At 43.8% G+C, this 24868-nt stretch overlaps 1 protein-coding gene across 2 annotated transcripts in view; it reads left to right on the forward strand.

The window, feature by feature from the left end:
- LOC133353301 (potassium voltage-gated channel subfamily KQT member 4-like) overlaps positions 1 to 24868 on the forward strand; it is a 107296-nt gene that overhangs the window by 61486 nt on the left and 20942 nt on the right. Inside the window, exons 8-14 of one of the 2 annotated variants that reach the window (XM_061569425.1) lie at positions 193 to 281; positions 1435 to 1479; positions 6315 to 6610; positions 7764 to 7869; positions 10540 to 10671; positions 12398 to 12536; positions 17490 to 17913. In XM_061569425.1, the coding sequence (XP_061425409.1) occupies positions 193 to 281; positions 1435 to 1479; positions 6315 to 6610; positions 7764 to 7869; positions 10540 to 10671; positions 12398 to 12536; positions 17490 to 17913 (1231 nt within the window). Of the gene's footprint in view, positions 1 to 192; positions 282 to 1434; positions 1480 to 6314; positions 6611 to 7763; positions 7870 to 10539; positions 10672 to 12397; positions 12537 to 17489; positions 19819 to 24868 lie in introns of those variants that run through there. The other variant, XM_061569424.1, reaches the window with a different exon arrangement.

Consider the following 24868-nt stretch of genomic DNA (forward strand, 5'->3'; position numbering starts at 1 on the left):
CTCTTTTGCACCTCTAACATATGTTGTCACGTGGCCCACTGGTAAATATAGTTGAGAAACCATGCTTTCGGCAATGAGGATGGATGGACATAACATGAGAATTGAGGGTGAGAGTTGTATGAAGAAACTTGATCCAGCACGCGGCTATTGAGCCTGTAATCTGATCATGTGGCTATTCCTTGGCTCTCCCAGGCAGCGTGGCGCCTCCACTCGACGGACGCCAGCCGCCCCCACCTCATCGCCACCTGGAGGTTCTACTACGACTGCATCCCGTCGCTCAGGTATGCAGAGACCTCACTCAATGGACATCGTCGCCACCGCACGATGGCATTTAGCCAGCAGTGACAATCACCATTATCAATCGACATCAGCGTCACTATCGTCACGACCAATGAACAGGCCCTGCAGTATCATCACCAGGAATACCATGATCACCACCATCATCATCAAAGCTGTTAAAATCATAAATATAACCACTATCATATGTATTCATTGTTTGCATGTTCTACCCGTGGTCGCCTGCATCTTCCTCCGGGTCCTCCGGTTTTTTCCCTCCACATTTAAAAACATGCGTTTAGAGTAATTGGCGACTCTCGGTTTTCACATGATAAGCCACTTCGTTCAGCTATCATTTGTGATAGCCAGGTCGCTTCTGAAAAATAGCTATATAGCTCCGTGGGCCGTAGCTGATAAAATAAAATGTTTATACCAGTGTTTTGATCACATTGTTTCATCTCAACTTTAGCCTCCCCAGTTACCGCTTTCTAATTGCTAATCTGTTCAGCAAATATACGTTCAAGTTCTGCATTTGGTGATGATTTATATGTCGTATGTGCTGGATCTATCTGACCCTTGGTGCCACTGGTGGCCGATTTATATTTACCACAATGCTAAAGAGGAATCAATTCTTGAATTGCAACACGTGATACTGTCACCAGGGAGAAATCGTGGATCCTCTGATAAACATCGATGACCTTTAGCCTGTGAAGTACAACGTGAGAGAAAAACCAAAAAATATTCAGCCTGTGAAGTACAACGTGAGAGAAAACAAAAAAATATTCCCGTGGAACCTGGAGCAAGCAAGGAGATGCTCTTCATCCCTTAAATGTTTCCAGCGATTGCCTCCTTCCCTCGTTTTCCCAGGAACATCCTCTTTTTTGTAGGTCGTCATGGTACATTTTCAAGTCTTCCAGGACATTAAAATTCCAACTTTGGTTGGTTGCATAACAATACACCACACTCAAGACAACGCATTTACGTGGAGTTCTCCTTTATCTGGTACGGTGAGATAATCTATTCTGCTCCCCGGTTTGTTGTGCTTCCGAGCTGGCAACTTTTATTGTTTTCAAATGTAGCCTACTGAGGCTAATGGTGACATGGACATCCCCTTCACCCTCTGACATTTGACCCCACTTTGCCCCCGCTCCCACACAGCAAGCTGCACAGGTTCTTTCGCTCGCACGCAGGTCGTCGATATAGGTAGAGCCTGCTGTGCAGTGCTGGTTTCTTTGTTGTGTTGACGCGATTGAGCATGGCGTGGTTGTGTACTATGTGCCATCCATTTTGTGTCATCCATTGTGAAACCACGGTCATGCCAAGCAGTTATTTCCCTTGCCTGACGTAGAAAGAGTACTAATACCTAAATACAACTGTCAATGAAAAGTTTTCAAGAATTTCAATGTTCGACAGTCTTTAATCAAGGTTAGGACCGGATGAGATGCAGACGTCTGGTTTTCCACATTCAAACTAATCCATGTACAAACTAATTTCGCCTTGCTGTGGAGCACTATGGGTAAACAAATAGAAGAATAAGTGCACTTTGTGTCTCCACATACAAAAACAACTTTTAGTCCATCAGGCAATTGGTTTTCAAGACTAATATTATATAATCGCATTTGTTTAAGAAATAAAAGTCTGCTGCCTGATAATATTGGTCTGGAGAGCTATTAGGCTGGTAGACTAAACGTGTTTTAATTTATATTATGTGGAGACACTGAATCGAGTTTAGCTTATATGTGCATGAGTGTGGTTGACCGAACCAGGCTTAAGAGTCTACTGTACTTGATTCTTGTTTTCTCCCTCAAAACAATAATTCTACTGAGTGTGCGTTCACTTTACTTTAGCTTCGCGTTTCACCAGGGACTTCTCAAATGCCATTTCCTCCTCAAAGCAATTCCGCAGGCCACTGATCCATCTCCTCCAATGTCTCTCCCTTCAAATGCAAATGAGGTCGTCACTGGGAAAGAGGAAAAAAACCTGCGACGTGGAGAGGGTGCAATGGATGGATTTTGAGAAACCCCCGTTCGGCGTTCTATTATATGGGGAGGACCTCTTTTTGAGCTGCCAACTCTGGCTGGGATTTCCTGTTTCAAGTGATGTGCACCGGTGGTCACGTCGAACCATTTTAACACAGAGGCCATGACTTCTTCAGAGGCTCCTTCCTGCAGCAGCCACATGGTGGCCCTAGGGGGTGGAGGGGGCATCCCCCCTCCATTTTGTTTTAATCCTCGTGTGATGTCAAGACAGGGATGTTTACAAGAGACAAAGATGCGGTGAGATGAGAGAGCTGCAGACAAAACTCGTCGAGAAGGAGGTTGGCTATTCAAATCCCATCATCCCCAGCGGCAGTGGAGACCACAGGAGCCAGTTTGCTGCCTCTCCGTACGTGCCGCCTTCTCCCGAGCAGCCGCTGTCGCACGTCGAGTCGAGAGATGCGAGAAGGGAGGTGCAGACAAGAGAGAATTGGGAGATTGATCGGATTATTATGCTTAATTAGATTGCTGTTTTATCAGCATTTTTATTTTAAGCGATATTTTATACACTCATATATTTCGAGTAATCCAGGGCCCCTTAAGTGGACGTGTATGGAGCTTCACTTACCCAGCGGCAGACACTCACCAGATAGAGCACGACACACAGACACTCACCAGTTAGAGCACGACACACAGACACTCACCAGTTAGAGCACGACACACAGACACTCACCAGATAGAGCACGACACACAGACACTCACCAGATAGAGCACGACGCACAGACACTCACCAGTTAGAGCACGACACACAGACACTCACCAGATAGAGCACGACACACAGACACTCACCAGTTATAGCACGACACACAGACACTCACCAGTTAGAGCACGACACACAGACACTCACCAGATAGAGCACGACACACAGACACTCACCAGATGGAGCACGACACACAGACACACACCAGTTAGAGCACGACACACAGACACTCACCAGTTATAGCACAACACACAGACACTCACCAGATAGAGCACGACACACAGACACTCAGCAGATAGAGCACGACACACAGACACTCACCAGATAGAGCACGACACACAGACACTCACCAGATGGAGCACGACACACAGACACTCACCAGTTAGAGCACGACACACAGACACTCAGCAGTTAGAGCACGACACACAGACACTCACCAGATAGAGCACGACACACAGACACTCACCAGTTAGAGCACGACACACAGACACTCACCAGATAGAGCACGACACACAGACACTCACCAGATAGAGCACGACACACAGACACTCACCAGATAGAGCACGACACACACACACTCACCAGTTATAGCACGACACACAGACACTCACCAGATAGAGCACGACACACAGACACTCAGCAGATAGAGCACGACACACAGACACTCACCAGATAGAGCACGACACACAGACACTCACCAGATGGAGCACGACACACAGACACTCACCAGACAGAGCACGACACACAGACACTCACCAGATAGAGCACGACACACAGACACTCACCAGTTAGAGCACGACACACAGACACTCACCAGTTAGAGCACGACACACAGACACTCACCAGATAGAGCACGACACACAGATACTCACCAGATAGAGCACGACACACAGACATGGTAATCGATCAAGTAATCGATTACCGTGGAATTTCGTGAGGTAATCTCAAGTAATCGATTACCGTGGAATTTCGTGAGTTAATCTCACGTAATCGATTAATGTGGAATTTGGTCAGGTAATCTGAATTAATCGATTACCGTGGAATTTGGTGAGGTAATCTCAAGTAATCGATTACCGTGGAATTTCGTGAGGTAATCTCAAGTAATCGATTACCCTGGAATTTCGTGAGTTAATTTCACGTAATCGATTAATGTGGAATTTGGTCAGGTAATCTGAATTAATCGATTACCGTGGAATTTGGTGAGGTAATCTCAAGTAATCGATTACCGTGGAATTTCGTGAGGTAATCTCAAGTAATCGATTACCGTGGAATTTGGTGAGGTAATCTCAAGTAATCGATTACTGTGGAATTTCGTGAGGTAATCTCAAGTAATTGATTACTGTGGAGTTTCGTGAGGTAATCTTAGGTATTCGATTACCGTGGAATTTCGTGAGGTAATCTCAAGTAATCGATTACCATGGAATTTCGTTAGGTAATCTTAAGTAATCTATTACTGTGGAATTTGGTGAGCTAATCTCAAGTAATCGATTACCGTGGAATTTTTTTTATTACGCCCATGCCAACCGGGCAACTCGCGGCACTGTGCGTGTTTTGTGGCCGGCGACGTGTCCTGCCCAGCCCACTTCGAGACAAGGGAGATTCCCTGTCTCTCCGTGCCTGTCTTCGTCCCTTTTCTCTTTTTATTTCCCCCACGATGACTTTGTGTGCATCTCTCCACGTCTCTGTCTCTGTCTCCACGTCTCTGTCTCTGTGTCTCCTGTCTCCTGTCTCTGTCTCCACGTCTCTGTGTCTGTCTCTGTCTCCACGTGTCTGTCTCCACGTCTCTCTGTGGTGAGTGGCGACGTGGCGGTCAGCGACGCCGCTCTACGAACCCCGTGGCCCGAGTTAGAATCCCGCTCACGGTCAACACCCGGTGACGATCGTCTGATCCGGTCCTGGGGCCTCCCCCCTAGGTCGACTCAGCTTCAAATGAGTACCCGGTGCACCGTGCCGGCCGTCACAGGTGCTGCTACCCGCTGACAGCACTTGCCCCAACAGTCTGGTGAAGCTACGGGGGGGGGGGGGGGGGTCTTTGTCTCCCTGTCTGTTGCTGTGTCTTGTATATTTGTGTCTGTGGTCACTCGTTCATTTTTATTTTTTCTATATTTGAATAGCTCCCGGGCAGGTATTCGGAGTAATTTGCTGTTCAAAACTCCTCTTATTTGTGAAAGAATCTAAAAAAAAGTATTAGGAAGTCCCTCCGCTACGCTTAATGGGTACAATCGCGAATAACTGCAAATAGGAAGAAATAGGGCCACAGAAAATAGGAGTTTTCGATAATAGGGTTACGGATAAGAGGAGTTTTGTACCATATATTTGCATCACCTATAAGTAGATCAACCAGCATGAGCCCGACTTTATCGGATCTCAGAAGCTAAGCTGGTTTGCAACTGGAAGGTGCTTGCTAGGGACACCACCACAGCTGGTGAGAGGCTGCAGGGCAAGGTTCCAGGCGATATAGCTATTGCTGTACTGTAGTCATATGCTCCAACATCGATGCATTCCACCTTAAACCTGTACTGATGTGTGAAGTATGGTCAAATAACCCCCCACAATTCGCATGGTGTCAGCCCTAATTCAGCAGTGGATTCACAAAGGGCTGCACGTTTATATAGTTGTACCATTTTTGTTTGCATACAGCGCTTTTATAGTTTTTTTCATGACGAATTTTTTTTGTCGTGAATTGTATTGCACCTTAGAAGACATCATCCACCCTTCGAAAGCCTATAAGGTCTCTCTAGGAAAAAAAAACACTCGGCTCATTTAACGCTCACCTTGCTCCGAATAAAGAATCAACTCCTTAATCCTGGAAAGTTGTCAAACGAACCTTGTAAAGTTTATTTCTGCCTCTAGATGGACCTTCTAAAAATCCTCAAAGTCACTAGACAATTGACCAAGTATTACATACACATCGTCAACTGACACAGAATGCTTAGTACAAACGTGGAATCACTCGCAAATACGCAAAATGTTCTCGTCATAGAAATGTGCTCAGGGGTCAGCAACCTGCGGCTCCAGAGCTGCATGCGGCTCTTCAAGGACTGCTTCACGACGTTGTTTATTCAGGACCACCGTCTCTCGTTTTTAATACCGAATTTGGAACAAAAAATGTCTCTTCTTGTTATTTTGGTCTAACTACACACTCACCGAGCTGGAAACACCGCTTACCTGAAACTGGAAAACCAGTCTTCGCCCTACGTTTGTCGTATTATTAAAACTTCGCAAAAAAAAAGAAACCACGCCAACGTATGAAACCTACCCTTATTTCCCCGTGCGTGACTCCTCCTGCCCCGGGCACCCAGCCAGAAGGTCGGACTCCGAGAGCGCCTCTCCAGCCCCGTCACGCAGCTCATGCGCAGCCGCCCGGGGGGGGCACAGGGCCCCCCACGCCGCACTCACAGCGCCGACTCCTCCGTGCAGGGACTGGGGGGCCCTCCCAACCCGCCCCTCGGCACGCCGGCGCACAGCGACGTGGTCAACAACAATCCCCTCCGCGCCACCACCAAGGGCCGCAGCCACAGCTTGGGGCTGGGCGAGCGAGCGCGGAGGCGGACGAGCCTGCGGCTGGGACGCGCGCCCGGGGCACGCTCCGCGCATGGTGAGGGCTGAGTGGGTGGGGGCCTTGCTCACCCTCTTTGAGTGCTGACCGGAACATACTGCCACACAAAGACAAAGACCCCCCCCCCCCCCCCCCGTATAGCCTTAACGTGCTGTTGGGGAACGTGCTGTTAGTGAGCACCTAATGAAACCGGCACGGCACACAGAAGCTGTTTGGGCTGTGTGGTGGCTTGACATGCAGCTACATGACCCAGCCAAAGTAGCCATCGCCTGCGAGAGGAGGTCATTGATCGGAATGTGTCCAGATCTTTAAAAGGATTTGGAAGCCTCTTGCACAAGTCAGCCTGGTTAAACCCAGGATGCCTAAATTTTTAAAGCCGATGCAGGCATTACTTCAGAAAGGTACATTTTTGCAAGCACCCTCCCTAACACACATCTTTGTAAACACATCCACACACCACTTAGGAAATGCAACGTTTTCCAGTTTAGCTTTACGGACTGTTGCCGATTGCTGGTAGTGAGCACATGGATGTCAGTGAATTGAATGTGGGTTACTCAGGTTGTAGCTCAATGCATTGACCCAAGCATTAATCGCTGCGTGGTTTGAATGCGCCCGCCCACCACCACTCGAAAGCTCAGTGTCTTCACACCTTTGGCTTGTGGAATCTGCTGCAGTCGCAATGCCTGCACACTGATAGCTACAATACTGCTTCACATCACCGACACGCACACAACAACAACAACCGCCATTCTCCACTAAGTAACTGTGATGTCACCACGACGCTTGTGCCAAGCTATATGCACTTTAAGGCCACGTGAAGTGTCGAACGCCTGCTGCCAGGAGATCAGGGAACAGACTCGGATGCCATGGGTTGACTGAGATGACTCGCCGATGCAGGGTGCGGGTTCAGCCTCCTGGCTCCGACAAATTGGGTTTGGCCAGGAGACGACATAGATGCCTGTCCCCCCGGGGGCTTCCGGCATAAGCTTACATGTTTTCCACATAGTTAAGTGGTAATTACATTTAAGGTTGAGGGGTTACCAACCCCTTGCACCCATCCACATCCCCCATTGGCCACACTTGCACACAAATGCACACCTTACACCATGTTAAGGCCTACGTGGTCCAAACTTACCTCGTTCCCGACTTGCCGCATGTTTTTGTGTGAATTTGGGCTGCCCCATCTATTCAGAGACTGGAGTGTTTCTGGAAGGCGGCTCTGAGGAATCGGGCTGCTTCTTGGATGAGGCCCCTCAGGACTTCGAGCCCTCAGTGAAGGCCGTCATTCGTGCCATCAGGTGCGTGCAATGAAGGGTTCGTACGAGCAGTTACAATATCATACGTGTGGGAAATCTTTTCCTGACTAAAGACTGCAATAGGGCTATACAATTACCTTTTGGCGGAACACGCGGTTACTTCTCTCACTTCAAGAGACGCTTACAGACTCTGAGAAACATTTGGGGGTATTTCCAGTTTGACCCGGCAGCATCAACAGCGAACTTCTCAAATCTTGCTATTCATTGCTTGTATCATGTTCTCAAAAAGGTTGCCCCAGTGTTGTGAAGATTTTGAGAAAATTGGGATCTTGTCCCAGTTTAAATGTTCTGGTGTCCCAAGCTCAATGAAAGATACAGCCAAAATGCGGGGCTACCTGAGGAGTGGGCAGGATCGGTCGAAGATTTCATGGGGCCAATATAACAAAAATTGATGCCATGCACAATGTACAACCTGATGGTGCTGCTCCAGCTGCTGCTGCTGGGTGGGCATGGCTATATACATGCGGGGAATTTGATGGAGAAACGGTGTCACTAGGTCACCATGCAGCCAAATTGAGCCTTCCAAAAATGTGAAAACTTAAAGCCACGATATTTTGTTGTTGTAAGCAGCGCGAAGGAAACATTTCATGCTTTTGGCCCACTCCCAAAATAGTACCATCTATATTTTTCAACATTTAACTTCTGAAATGTGAATCATTTAATTTAATTATTCAGTTTAACACGTAGGCTTTCACGACCAATATTATCCATAATGGAGGTTTTTGGGTTATATCGCGTAAATTTAAATGTGTCGTTATATTCACCACCACCTGACAGTCAATTAGTAAAGTTTGTAACGTAAACAAAACATGCCAATTCGTTACTAGTTCAGAACACCGATGTGTTGGAGAGTAAACGCACATTTACCATTTGAGTATGACGTTTTGCCGGTAATTACAAGCAGCCTCATCAGGCGACAGCCATAGTTGTGGAGAAATCTTTCGGTTAAATAACTACAAGATTTTGAATAATTTCATTCTTTAGCCTATTGATGCTTTAAACCTTCAGGATACCGCCATAAATAATGATACAGGAAACCTCACCGAACGCGGTGAAGGCCGTCATTCGTGCCATCAGGTGCGTGCAATGAAGGGTTCGTACGAGCAGTTACAATATAATACGTGTGGGAAACCTTTTCCTGACCAAAGACTGAAATAGGGCTATACAATTACCTTTTGGTGGAACACGCGGTTACTTCTCTCACTTCAAGAGACGCTTACAGACTCTGAGAAACGTTTTGGGTTATTTTCAGTTTGACCCGGCAGCATCAACAGCAAACTTCTCAAATCTTGCTATTCATTGCTTGTATCATGTTCTCACAGCAGTGTTACCGGTCCCCACCCATGCCCCAAGGCATGAGAATTTAAACTTTTTATAAAGCGAACATTTTTATGCACCATAATCTCTCCGACTGATCTCATACCTCTTTCCCTATTCAGCCCCTTTATGGAGGCCGCTGGGTCCACGAACCTCTGGCATCAGCAGCAGTCCTCCACTGTTGGCAATCATAAACCACCTCTTGCTGAGGTTTCCATAGTCATCCTTCTCTATTTTCGTGCCTCCTCCTCCCCTATGTCACTACGTATTTTTCTCGGTCGTCCTCTGCTACTTTCTCCTTCTATGAGCTTTGCCATTGCCTTTGCTGGATTGCCATTTGGTGGCGTTCTTCTGACAAGACAATAGCAGTCTGAATTCCTCAATTCTTTCTATTATTGTTCAGTCCATCATCAAAGTTCATTCTCATTTCTGAATTTATTATTTCAAATAGCCATGTTCTTCTGATTATCTTACCCCACCGCTAGTCAATCTCCAGCGAACCGAAGGCCACTCTTCACTTACGACCCATCCTCCAAAATAAAACTAAAAATTTGCAAAAAAGTAAGCCCCAAAAAATTAGTGTTACTTTTTTAAAAATAATTTTATCGTTTCGATAACGTATTGACATTCATTCAGGCGCATATCATAATTGTTGTTTAGCATTTTATTTTTATTTGTTATACATGTAGACCAACGTGGAATCGAAGCCAGCATCCCTCATTATGGTGAAACGATTCATCCGTATCCCGTAACCATTTGCAAGCATAATCCCGTACCGCAGTGCAGTTCTCAATATGTTGCTCATGTGGGCCATCCTTCACAGGCCTGAACAGATGAAAATGTAAGGGTGCTAGATTTGGTCTACATGATGAATGGGGCAGCACAGTCCAGCCAAACTGTGCAATTGACCTCTGATGTTCTTAGGATCGTTTGTGGTCTGGCATTGTCATGTTGGAAGATGACTTAACTTGCCATTTGGTGCACAGACACTGTGGTCGCAAAAAGCATGCAATATAGTCCCTCAGTGATTCAATGAAGATATGGTGTGTATAGCTCTCTGATGTGTTCTTGGGTTGCACCATGTATTGTTTGGCATGTCTGACATTTTGCTTCTATGGATCTTATTCAGGAACTGAATTGAGCAGCTCACTTCCTCCCTCAACATCGGATATATCGTGCTGTAAAAACACGCAGTAAAACCAGAAAACACATTGGAAAGCTATACAGCACAATAGTGAACCTTCTTGGTCAGTGTGTGTGTGTCCGTGTGTGTGGTGGGAGTGTGACACAAGACGACCCTTTCCTCCTTGCCACTAATCCCCCCCCCCCCATCAGAGCAATGCACTTTCTTGTCGCCAAGAAGAAGTTTAAAGAGACGCTGCGACCATATGACGTGAAGGACGTCATCGAGCAGTACTCGGCCGGACACCTTGACATGCTCAGCCGCATCAAGAGCCTACAGGGAAGGTTTGCCACCGCCCTCCCCATACAACCAGCGCTGGTCTGGGAGGAACAGGAGGAGCAGGGAGAGTCGGGGACATAGCCACTGTGAGGGTTTCGTGGGTGATCAGACACTCCCAATAATTTTAATATATCACCGAGAGACGCTACGCACATTTTTCGACGAAAAATCGCGGTCTTTATGAGTCTTTCATTCATCACCTTCGAATACACAGTTACGCAAAAAACAGTAGACTCGGTACCGGTTCAGTTGCCCGCGGTTGAGTAGAATCCTGTCTGTAATCCAACAAATAATCACCAGGGACCATTTTCTAGTCAGACACCCCCAACTTCCATAGTGTGGGGGGAAGTATAGCTTCATTGATGAGTGTAAATGAAGTGGGGAGTGGCTTCAACAGACCGTTCTTTACTCGGTATGTGAACTGCCCAGTGAGTGCGTAAGCGTGATCACCGTTGAGCCAGCTTGCATGGGAGTGCCTGTCGAGGCCCTCGCAAGTCCATTAAGAAACGACAATGAACCACAGGTGTCCAGTGCTTCACCTCCACCAGCCCAAATACAATCAATGAATTGAGAAAATGTATTCTACTCCAGTGTCAGCAGAGGGTAGCACAGCAGAATGCATATACTCTACAATGTAGTTTAATGATCCCAACATTTAAGTTCCCTCATGCCTTCACTAATCTACACTGACCCAGTAAGGTGAGGTATGGTCACATTACCCCCATGAATCCTTTGGAATGGGGAGGTGTTCGTTTTTGCAGTGAAATGACAAAAGGGCCATAACCTTGCACATGCCATTACATGTTTTTTTACATGGTGAATAAAAGAGCCTACTGTGGCTGTAGGGGTCACGAGGGGCCATTAGATACCACAAATATCCACGGAAACACAATACGCGCACGATCTGATGCAAGTGTCACACAAGCTTAAGAACAGGAATGAATCAATTAATCGTTAACACCCTTAATTAACAGAGTACGGTATAGAAAACTGGGATTGGAAAACATCCGAATGTAACCGTATCACAGGACTGAGGCATGAGATATGGTCCCAGGAGCTGTGCCTACAGTTAGGCTGATAGTAAGGCACTATGGTAGCCAAGGAATGAAAGCATCCACGAGGTCGTCCACCGAATGGAGTGATCCAAATCGGCCCGATCTGAGGGGCCAAGTGGATTACTACATTGTAGGATTGTGAGAGGTGGCAGTAGCTTGGAGAGGCCTTCAACTAGCGGTATTTTGACCATGGCTGATGACAATGCTGAGTGTGCATAACAGGCAGTGTGTTCGGGACAGGTGGAGTGCACAGTTAATACATTTGTACAAGGCATGTTTGCAGAAAGTATCACGGTTGAACAAAAACAAAGTAGATCCAAAATAATCAAGGGGGCACATGCATGAAAGCATTACAGATGAGGAGATAAAGTGATGAACTCTGGATGATAAAATATATCATTGGTGGGATGGAAAGAGATTGCAGCTTCTAACAACCAGATCCTCTGCCTCAAACGGCCTTCATCCAGCCCTCAGTCGAAAAACGGCTGACGAGGGTGAATAGGCAAATTTGATTAAATAAATATTCAAGCTAAAGCAAATACTGATACATATATTCAGTTTCCAGAAGTGGCTAACGACAAGAGTAGCCTGCCTCAAATGGATGCTTTGACAGTATGCGTCGGCGCGTACCGCTCCGATAACTAATCGGGAGCTGTCTGCCTCTCATGTACTCAAGGGTGGAGCAGATTGTGGGCATGCGTGGGCAGAGCCAAGGGGAGAAGCGGCCGTGGAAGGAGAAGGGGTCCAGCCTGGATGGAGGGGAGCCGCCTGACGACATCAGTCTCCTGGGCCGCGTGGCACGTGTCGAGAAGCAGGTGCGGGGCGAGAGGTGAACGTTGTTATCGATTAACATTTCTAACGAGTCCATTAATCAATTATCCATTGCACTTTTCAATGACAACAGTGTCAGCCATTTTAAAGCTGCCGAATGTCCTGGTTTGGCCCAGACATTCCGAGCCTCAAAAAGGTTGCCCCAGTGTTGTGAAGCTTTTGAGAAAATTGGGATCTTGTCCCAGTTTAAATGTTCTGGTGTCCCAAGCTCAATAAAAGATACAGCCAAAATGCGGGGCTACCTGAGGAGTGGGCAGGGTCGGTCGAGGATTTCATGGGGCCAATATAACAAAAATTGATGCCATGAACTATGTAAAACCTGATGGTGCTGCTCCAGCTGCTGCTGCTGGGTGGACATGGCTATATACATGCGGGGAATTTGATGGAAAAACGGTGTCATGAGGTCACCATGCAGCCAAATTGAGCCTTCCAAAAATGTGAAAACTTAAAGCCACAATATTTTGTTGTTGTAAGCAGCGCGAAGGAAACATTTAATGCTTTTGGTCCACTCCCAAAATAGTACCATCTATATTTTTCAACATGTAACTTCTCAAATGTGAATCATTTAATTTAATTATTCAGTCACGTATAAAGATAAATAATACATTAAATACTAGCATACGACGTTTCGATTGCAACACAAGCAATCATCATCAGGTATAAATGAAATAGAAACACAAATCTAGTATACTTTTAAATGGAATGTAATACAACAGAGAGTCGGATAACATAACAGTCAACACCCTACCTGGTTGATTACATTCTTCCTGAGAATGCTAAATTTGAGAGAGAGATAAAGCACAGAACCAGAAACATATAGACAGACATATAAGCAGACAGATATCACAGAGATACATAGAGAGAGAACAAAACATAGGCACACAGAGAAAGCCATGTCTCTGTGTCGAGGCCTTAAATAGAGAGAGGGGGCGGGAGCGGAGAGAGAGGGAGGGGCTAGAGAAAATTAGCATGTCAATGAAAAGCACGACGCGGTGCGAAAGCTTGAAAACTAGGAGACAGGGAGAGAGACACACTAAATTTAATAACCTAGCAAAATATCGAAATGTAATGTAATGCAACACAGAGAGTCGGTCAACACACAATTAACGCATAGCCTGGTTGATCACGTATTTCAAAGATTGCTAAGTTAGAATTTAAGTGTGAAATTTTAAAGAGAGACAAGACACAAACATGAGGAACAGACAAAGGCAGAGAGGGAGAGGGACAACAGCCGAGACACACAGAGAGAGCAGAACATAAGAACGATAAAACGTGTGGAGACAGAGAAAGTACACTAAATCAAATAAACCTAGCAAAATTTAGAAATGTAACGCAATGCAACACAGAGGGTCGGTCAACACACAATTAACGCATAGCCTGGTTGATTACGTTTTACCAAAAAATTGCTAAATTAGAAGTTAAGTGTGAAATTTGAAAGACACAAACACGAAGCTCGATAGACCAGCAGAGAGAGACAACAAAAAACCCAGAGAGAGAAAAAGACAAACTTGAAACTTCCTTGCTGGTCTATCGATCTTCGTGTTTGTGTCTTTCAAATTTCACACTTAACTTCTAATTTAGCAATTTTTGGTAAAACGTAATCAACCAGGCTATGCGTTGTGTGTTGACCGACCCTCTGTGTTGCATTGCGTTACATTTCGAAATTTTGCTAGGTCTATTTGATTTAGTGTACTTTCTCTGTCTCCACTCGTTTTATCGTTCTTATGTTCTGCTCTGTGTCTCAGCTGTTGTCCCTCTCCCTCTCTGCCTTTGTCTGTTCCTCATGTTTGTGTCTTGTCTCTCTTTAAAATTTCACACTTAAATTCTAACTTAGCAATCTTTGAAATACGTGATCAACCAGGCTATGCGTTAATTGTGTGTTGACCGACTCTGTGTTGCATTACATTACATTTCGATATTTTGCTAGGTTATTAAATTTAGTGTGTCTCTCTCCCTGTATCCTAGTTTTCAAGCTTTCGCACCGCATCGTGCTTTTCATTGACATGCTAATTTTCTCTAGCCCCTCCCTCTCTCTCCGCCCCCGCCCCCTCTCTCTATTTAAGGCCTCGACACAGAGACATGGCTTTCTCTGTGTGCCTATGTTTTGTTATCTCTCTATGTATCTCCGTGATATCTGTCTGCTTATATGTCTGTCTATATGTTTCTGGTTCTGTGCTTTATCTCTCTCTCAAATTTATCATTCTCAGGAAGAATGTAATCAACCAGGTAGGGTGTTGACTGTTATGTTATCCGACTCTCTGTTGTATTACATTCCATTTCTAAGTATACTAGATTTGTGTTTCTATTTCATTCATACCTGAGGATGATTGCTTGTGTTGCAATCGAAACGTCGTATGCTAGTATTTAATTTATTATTTTATCTTTATACGTGACTTTACCGAAAGAACCAAAGAGTAATTCCTGCAGTCATGAAAGCTCCAAAGTAAGATTCATTATTCAGTTTAATACGTAGGCTTTCGCAACCAATATTATCCATAATGGAGGTTTTTGGATTATATCGCGTAAATATAAATGTGTCGTTATATCCACCACCACCTGACAGTCAATTAGTAAGGTTTGTAACGTAAACAAAACATGCCAATTCGTTACTAGTTCAGAACACCGATGTGTTGGAGAGTAAACCCACAACATTTACCATTTGAGTACGACGTTTTGCCGGTAATTACAAGCAGTCTCATCAGGCGACAGCCATAGTTGTGGAGAAATATTTCGGTTAAATAACAAGATTTTGAATAATTTCATTATTTAGCCTATTGATGATTTAAACCTTCAGAATACCGCCATAAATAATGATACAGGAAAACCTCACCGAACGCAGTTTTATCAAACACGTGGTTAAGCTGTGCACGGTTTACTTGAAGTGCTTTCTGGAACACGTGGGTGAGGTTTCGGCTGTACGTGGTTTGACGTTGCTAATGTAAAGGAGAGCCGACACAAGGTTGCAGGGGGTTCGTCTTTTAATCCTTGTCTCCCATCCACACCTGTCCCCAGCCATCCCAATCTCGTTCCCGCCAAAGGCCCCTTCTTCCTGGCCGTTCTCCCCTTATATCTCCTCGATTACCCCTCCCACTAACCCTCCTATTGGTGGGAATCCTTCCCCTGACACCCCTACACTAACATAGTTGTTAGATAGGCTTGCAAGAAGTGAGAGTGCTGCATCCGTTGGAAGGTACTATGGTGTGATTTAATCGACTGTCAGAAAGATGTATTTGCCATGGATGTTTTTTTGTGGTGATGTAACAAATACTGTACTCAACATGCTCATGCGCAACGAAGATGTGCACACACTGCCGCATGCATCTAGTTGTCCACTCATCTAGGACGTCAGTCATACGGACGCCTAGATGGCCTATCATTAACGTTCAAGTGATATTGTGTATGGGTGGACAAGCGTTGGGTGCAGGTGCCATGGTGTGGGAAGAGTAATGGAGAGGGGAGTTTGTGTTTAGCTGAAATTGAAAGAGTGTACACACACAAGAAATGGAAAGTAATATCAGCATCATTTATTGCAAAAATAAGAGCAGAAACTGCGTAGAATTCTAGAAACAAAGAGGAAAGTAGTAATCATTTTTTACCCAGAAATGCAACCCTTTATTTCTCATCAGGTCTATTATTTGTCGAACGTTGTTTTTCCCCAACACGGCAATTTCCAGGAATATAACCTCCTTCATTCAGCGAGGTTTTCCTGTAATTCAAATTATGTAATTCATTCATTCATGGAAGTTACATCAAGTAACATCAAGTGTAAAAACTTGTTATTATGAGCGTCTTGCATTGGGATATTTGGCAAGTAATTTTGTTTTCATCCTCAGAAATTATTCTCTGTGGTTAATTAAATAAAAATGAGCTATGAAAACTTACGCCACGCATGTTACCTGGTTTTTGTATCATTGATTTTTTTTCCATGAATTTCTGAGCTCACGCGCCCAAACATAAAACATGCTGAAAGAATTGCTTCATTAAACCCAATATTGCTTAACGTCCCAGATAAAAAAACACTGCTGGTGGAATCTTTGGAAACACACTAAGTAATCGTTGCATAGTTATAAGCATAGGTTTTACCCTCTCTGGCAATAAAACAGGTATTAAGATTTCGATTTAAAAAAAGAGGACGGCTGCTTGCATTGTGGCCGAAACGTCGTGAGAATTGTATGCAATGTTTTATTTTTATTATTTTATTATTTCCCTTCTACGTGACTTTACCGAAAGAACCAAGAAGAGGTATTAAGATGTTAAAACACCAAACAGAAACCTTTTGCTAAAAATCGTGTCTGCATTAACCACATATAATTGTTGTGGACATGCGCATAAAAAACATTCTCTGATAGTATATGCATTGTCTTTGATGCATATACTACCAGATCATGTTTTGGAGACGAGGCTATAAAGAAAGTTGTCTTGGTGTGGAACAATCACTTTCAAAGACAATGCATATACTACCAAAGCATATTTTTGTTTTGTTTTGCATGTTCACCACAAGTAGTTAATGCAGACATGATTGCTTGCAAAAGGTTCCTGTTTGGTGTTTTAACATCTCAACACAACTGTTTTATTGCCAGTAAGGGTAAAATATTATATTTTGATACTGGTAAAGGAGGTCCAATGACATTGAATAGTTGTTTGCATCAGATCAAGCAAGTAAAAAAAAACAGCAAAAAAATATATATTTCACTCAATTTCCTGGTCTGCACAGATGGGTTCATTAACTGTTTGACTATAATGACATCTAGCCACCCCATAACCCTGTGGTTATGGGAGTTCCATTCAGATCTACATGATCTACCAACCCTTGCTTGCAAAGTTCTGGATCACAGGCATGCACCACCACACCATTCTTCAGATGACTACAAACAGCACCTATTGCATTCAATGCATCAGGCTAAGAAGAGAGACCATTTTCTATGGTTACATTGCAGGTGCAAGTGATTGAGGACAAGTTGGATGCGATCATTGAGCTGCACCGCCAGGCAAGGTTACGGGCGGAGGGCTACGTTCAAAAGGAGCCCACTTCCAGGGCACCTACACCAGGTGACACGAAGTTTTCGGTCTTCGCTGCCAGTCCCTCTGGAGACCCGGGCACAGACGAGGCAGATGAAGCGGTGACCGCACGTGTGAGGGTGTCATTCACAGGGAATGTGGGCACGGTGGCGCGCACGTCGCCTCCAACTGCTGCGACTACTCCGGTCACGCTGGCCAATGGGCTTGCGGCTCTCACGATGCTACCACACTCTCCCGGCCACCCCGTGCAAGACCTCCCTCCCCCTTACCCGACAACGGCACACTCAATGCCCACGATTTCCAGCACCTTGCGAGAAACGGACTCTCTGGATGATCCACCAGGTGTGTGTGTGGCTCCGCAACAGGTGAGCAAGGCAGGACATGGGCAGTGGAGAGGCCACCAAGACTCTGCACAATGTGCACCACCCACACCCCCATGCTCACACCATGCCGGCATGGTGCCAGGGCAGCTTGAAGTGACACTGTCGGGCTCCATGTTGAGCGAGATGGCGGGAATGGCGGTCTGTTCTGAGCCATCGCTGGCTGTCATCGGGGACAGTCGGGCACAGATTGGCTCGGCTGCCCCAGCTTGGTCAGGACAAGTGGCTGAGCAGGGCCCAGAAGTGAGGCCCCAGGCTGGCGGGCTGGTCACGGAGCCCAGGGGCTGCAGATAAAGCAGCGGGCATGGGGCTCTGTTGTCTCCCTCCAGGGTGGGCTCGATGGGCCAGTCATCTGTGCTCAGGGCCCACACCCGGATGGAGGTGGCGTGTGAAGGACACCCGCCCATGAGAACAGGCAGGTGGTCCGCTGTCTCGTCATTTTTATAGTGGAAGAAGTTAATATCCAAGCCAAGTGGACTGTCAAATGCACCTTACTGCTCCAAGTTAAATTGGAGTGTTGAGTCATTACCATTGCCAATTGACGGGTGTTTAAGCCCTTTCATGTACAAGGATTTAATTTTGCACTTCCTGGCCCATTGAAATACTATAGTAGACCCGCAGGTATCACAGGTGGCTGCTTTGCAGTTAGTCTTACTGTATCAGAAACCAAAGGCAGAGATTATGCACCACAGGCTTGGGATTAAATGTTTTAAGTATAATTTAGAGTACTGACTGTGTGTCAATGTACATGACAGACCTGTATCAGAAGCCAAATATGATAGTGTATTTCCTTCTGCCAAAGCATGAATATCAATAGAAACAAGCATTATGAATGTACCTACCGAATAGTATCCTGCTTTTTATATATAACCAGTGAGGTATTTAAAAAAAGGTGAGTGATGGATTTCAGTGAGACGTTAAACTATGTTATTGCGATTACAATAGTGGGTGAATGTATGCATTACTGTCTGTTCTACATGTGTGGGTTGTGTGTGTGTGTTTGTATATAATAGGGCATGGTGGTGCAGTGGTTAGCACACATCTTGGCTACCCAGTTTCAATACCTGACATCAGTATCTAAACCTGTATTATACTTCTTCTAGGTCAACATCGGAGTAACTGATAGGATATTGAATAATAACATTGGGAAGACAATCAAACATAGCGTGCTTTGCCAGCTATAGTACCCAATCACTAACAGCAGCTTGCCCCTGTGGTCTATAACGGTAAATGGAAATCTTTGATTTTACGTGTACATGGTTAATCTGGTCAAGGCCATCAAGAGGACGGGCTTTGTATTGTGCTTTGTGCCTTTTGGGGTTCTGGCTCTTGCTGGGTGAGAATACCCATGTAAAGATGTATTCAGGCACCAGAGGCATTCACTATGCACCTGTGGGTGCATCAGGGATGTTCAACATGTGTTTGTTTCCACGATTTAAGTTGATTTAGTTTGAATCAGGTGGGAACTCCAGATAAGGATGGTTCCAATGCAAGAGTGACTTGGGTCACCAGTATGACAAAGGTAAATTTAATAATTAACAGAAATTAAGCAAGTATAAATCGGAAAAAAACAACTGTCGCACGAGACATCAACGTTATAATAATAGTTTACATTTATTTGTAAGGCGCCTTTACGAATGTCTCAAGTGCACAAACATAATTCGCTGTCTTACATACTGCAAGTTGGCTTGGGTAGATTATTTTTAGACTGACCATAAATCAATTACAATTTAAGTTACAGAAACATTAAATAGATATAGGGTTTACACCATTGGAACCTCATTTGCCAGTAAAAATATGATAATTGTTTTTTACCCTTCTATCTGACAACAAAACTGACGCCTTTTTACAAGGAGTCATGTTTGCATAGACCACAATACCTGCAGTCATAATATCAGAGTTATGTTTTTTGTTTGCATTATGACTGCAGGTATTGTGGTCTATGCAAACATGACTCCTTGTAAAAAGGTGTCAGTTTTGTTGCCAGATAGAAGGGTAAAAAAACAATTATTAAGATATAGGGTTATTGTAAACTGATATATATATATATGAAATGCAATTTCAAGTTGAGTTATTAAAAAAAATCAGCTTAGTGCATCATTGTGATTTGTATGGGAGGGAAACCATTGACAATTTTGAAACGATGGAATTCCAGGTATTTGGGGCATTAACAGGGAATGACTGAGAACCGTGAATTTATTTTTTCCCTTGTTACAATGCACTTTAGTGTTGTGGGGCATCTAAGTTTTGAGATTTGGTGAACTGTAGCTATGGTGCAAGACAGACGATGACACATTGTTGAAGACTGTCTGCGAACCAAGCATGGTGGCGGTCTGAGGACACTGCATTCTGCAAATGATAAAGCTACTGCCTGGCTCTGCGCAAACACACATATATAAAAGGTGTATGCAATCAAGATTAACTTGGCCATTGCATCTCCCTCCAAGTTAAAATTCAGAGTTGACCGGTCTTGGACTAAAGATCATAGTAATTAGTTTGTAAAATAAAATGTCAGGCAGAATGAAAGCTAGGATTTAGCAAATGTAAAATGGTTTTAGAGATTGATTTGTATTTGATGTCAGCATATTCTACGATAGGCATAAAGGTAGTAGCCATCACATGTTTCCGTGTAAAGATGAGAAACAGGATTTGTTTCTTCACAAAGTCTGGATCTTTATTATTTATTCAAATTGTTTTGAGGTTTGAAAGCCAGATGCCAATATTCTTGTATGAGGATACAATTTCAATTGAACCTTAGAGGGTGGTTATGGACAACGTGCAATGCCTCTGAGCTATAGTAGAGAAGTGCCCCAGAAAATTCACACCTTTTGGGGGTTTTGCATTCAGGTGGAGTTTCAGTGCTTATTAATATTTGGTATACGATTGTAAAGTCATCTTGTAATTTTTGTTGTACATTAACTAATGAAGATCCTGAGGTATAGAGAATCGTGTCATTAGCATACATGTTATGAGATGACTATATTATCTATATAGATTGAGAACAAAATAGGACCGAGCATAGAACCTCATGTAACGCCTTTGCTGAGTGGAACGAAGTCAGAGAAAAGATTGCCCAGTTTTACACATTGTTTTTTACCATTCAAATAAATCCCTTCGCCAAGCTTACGAAGACAGCTGAGCATATTGTCAAAATTGTTAGTGATGCAGTAATGGTGCTATGCTTAGAACTAAAACCAGATTAATGTTTGGTTAAGTTTCCATCACACTATGTTGCGGGTCAGTTGTCTAAGGCGGTTTTTGTTCAGCTGGCGGCCACGGCCACACTCCACTGTTATGAAGAGATGAACTCCATCTCTGTGCCAGCACTAGAATTCTATGATAATTGTTTTATTGTAGATGTATGGCGCTGGCATGGAGATGGGAATTAATTTCTTCATAAAGTATGTATGTCACGAAAATTTCAAATCTAGATATTATGTTAAACTTATTTCGCACCTTACGTAGCCGACCATGGTAACAGTGGACCCTGGCAGTGGCGTGAGTACTCAAGCCTAGTTTTTTCTGTTTTAGACAAGATACAGAGATTAGAGATGGGCGGGTAAGTGGACGATTTCTTTGAATCCCTCCCTGGATATAAACACGGACAAATGTAAATTTCCACTCACAGGGTATTGAGTTGGAATGCACTGACACATTTAACGAATGGTGGACTGGGGACTCAAACAGCATTGTCACATTTTTTTAAATATTTGAACAACATTTGGTTCAGCAGTATTACAGGGCTTAAGTTTAGTCATAATTGTTTTTACTTCTCTTAGTGCAAATGTTTTTAAGCAAGACAAAAAGGTGGAATAATTAGGGTTGAGTGAAATTAGTTGATGAGAGATTACTTGTTTCCAAGATATTCGCTGCTTGAACAAAACGCTTGGTTGAAATAATCAACAATACTATTTTCACCAGAAATATCACTGCCATTTATAAATAGACAAGGAATAGAAGAATGAGTCGTGGCATTCTGAGGGAAGTTTAATGCAGACCAAAATGTGTTGGAATTGTCTTCGGGGCTGTCTTAATTGTTTAAAGTATTTAGATTTTTAGTATGTTTTTGTTCTGTACACGTATTTACAAAGTATTCCGACATTTATTGTTCCTTCAGGAGGATTTGATATCCTTGATATGGCTCATGCTGTGTAGCTTTATTGGAGATTGTTTAGTTCAGACGTGAACCAGGGGGTTAACCTTATTTTTACTCATTGTTCTATGAGGGGGTGCAAATTGATAATTATCATTTAATATCCAGAAATTGCCTTTAGCGAGTGGACAAGGCAGACTTCTAATGCAGCAATCCCTCGACAACCGCGAGAGAGAGGTAGGCAAATCCGCGGTTGGTAGAGTATAGGGGGCCTAGGTTAACTAAGTTACCTGTTTCATCACTAAACACGAATGAAATACAGTACATTGCACAATAAAATAATAAAACACGAATAGATAGTACATTAACTTTACATATCTTTATTGTTGACGGTAGAAGACCACGATTATGAAGATGACAATGAGATGATGGGGGAAGGGGCGGTTAGGAGGAGAGGCTCAGCCCACCCTCCCCCTCCTCTTCCGGGTCATCAATGACGGATGAGTGGGCAGGCGAGGAGGCAGGCGTGGAAAGTCAACGTTTAAATCTTGACGGAAATCTTTCGGAGGTCGTCCTCGGATCTGCCATTAACATGCTAATTTCTCACATTAACATCACTAGCCCCGCCCACTCCGTTTATGACCCTTGGGCTACACCCCTTTCAAACCTTAAAATAGTCTTGCCTCAGCAGCTTTCCTCTCTTTTTTTCCTCCTGATGACGACCGCTTGCGTTGCGATCGAAACGTCGTAGTTTTTTGTTATTTTCTTTGAATCTATCTATGTGACTTTACCAAAAGACCCATAGAATATGAACTCAACGTTTACAGGCCGAGTTTGGTAAATTGGTATTCAGATAATAAAACCGTGTGTACGTGGATTCCATGATTAGCAAGTCCGTGGTTGGCAATGGATTGCTGTATATTCAAATGAAGGATTGAAGACCAATCAATTAAATTAATTTCATCCATAATAGTTTTTTTCCGGTAAATCGCGTAAAAATATAAATGTCATTAAAATCCGCCACCACCCGACACAGCCAACTAGTAAGAGTTGTCACATAAAAAAACACGTGGCCAATTCGTAACTAGTACAGCACACCGGTGTGTTGGAGAGCCAAGCCACAACATTTACAATCTGGAGTGAGTCTATAAGTTCCGAAGATGTTTAATCCATCAATTGAAATTCTGGTCCAGGATCTTTAAAGAGAGGCATGTTTTAGTGATGGCTACAAAATTTGGGTTAAGACGATATATAATTTTAAGCGAGTTAATTTTAGGTCTCAGATTTTTTGATACAATATGATCAGTAAACTGATTAGCATATTATAAATTGTTACAATTAATGTGGTTAATTAATTCTGGGTTTGTGCCTATTTCCATTTGGATATGCTTGGACCCTTAGATGTTTAAATAAACTAAAGACGTTTAATTCTGGAATACTACCTAGAGGACCCAGACTTAAAGGCTTGTAGAAGAATATAATTGCATTTCTACTGACAATTAATCCAAGCGATTTATATATATATCGGTGGTGAGTGGTCTTCAGCCGAAGCCGAATGTAGATAAACTAAATAGGTAAAGATGGTGTAGTAAAAAAAGGGGTTCATACTAAACTATATATAATCAAGGGTATTTAGTATATAAAGTGTGTTTTATATTCATGGAAATGAAGCTAAAAACGTAGGCTAAACAAAAATGGAATTTAAAAAATAGAGCAAATCAATCCTCAGATTTCAAAGTGAGGGGCATCTTAACAGTGGTGAGGAAAAAAGGAGACAGGCAATATTCGTGTTGCAGCTCAATGTTGCAGCTCAGTGCTGGAACTCAGTCCTGGAGCTCAGTGCTGGAGAGGGCCATGCTGGCATTTCCGTACTGGAGCTCAATGAAGGAGGGAGTGGGAGGAGAGAGCCAGGCAGCGGGTAAACCCATCCAGGATATTGAAGACTGTAACTGCGGTCTTCAAAGTGAATTTCGTCTGAAAAGGGTGCACGAGCACAGTCCGCCAAACAACCACCATTACAATATGACGTCTGGTCACAACTTGTCTTTCTATACATTACCAACTTAAACTGCTAAATTACCACCACGGATATAAATACAATGTAGAAACATTTATACAATTAAAGTGTTGTCTGCATTTGTCTCGGGCAACGTACTTGTCAAGATACCCAGATTCTGGGTAAGAGGTTCAACGCAAGGAAAGGTCAGGTAACTGGGGTTCGCAAGGAACAACACAATGAAATGTGCAATGATTTGAGAGGGTCATTAAGAAAAAAATAAATGCACAATATAGGTTAATCGTAGAAAAATGAACACGGCACAATGATTTAAAAACAAATTTAAAAGGAAATCCAAGGCATGAAGGAACATATCAAATTTAATCAAAGGAAATATTTAATCAGGGCAAAAGGTACTTCTGTAAAAATCCCAAAACTGATTACATTGAGCCCAAGGCACAGACGAGAGCTTGGGGAAGTATATTAACATCTAATCATGGGCAAGGGGCATGCTGTTATTGGGCCAGAATGGTATATGGGACAAAGGGGACTCATGCATCCAAGGTTCTCACAATACCGCGTGACCAGGAAAAGTAGACAATACTCGAGTTCTCACCATTCGTTCTTGAACTCCCATACAAAGGTAACAGGAGTAGGTAGAGACAAGGTCGCAGATGCACAGTGCTGTAAATGGGGAAACCACCACAACTACATCGTTGAATGCGTGGCCCTTGGATTGCCTGATAGCGACAGCAAGGTTTAAGTCATAGTCATAGTGCTCCAGTTTTAACATCAACGCAGGAATGACTTGATTCCAATTTGCCAGAC

Source organism: Lethenteron reissneri, chromosome 43 (genome assembly GCF_015708825.2).
Source record: "Lethenteron reissneri isolate LAM-NWPU_2019-01 chromosome 43, ASM1570882v1, whole genome shotgun sequence".
Classification (NCBI taxonomy): Eukaryota; Metazoa; Chordata; class Hyperoartia; order Petromyzontiformes; family Petromyzontidae; genus Lethenteron; species Lethenteron reissneri.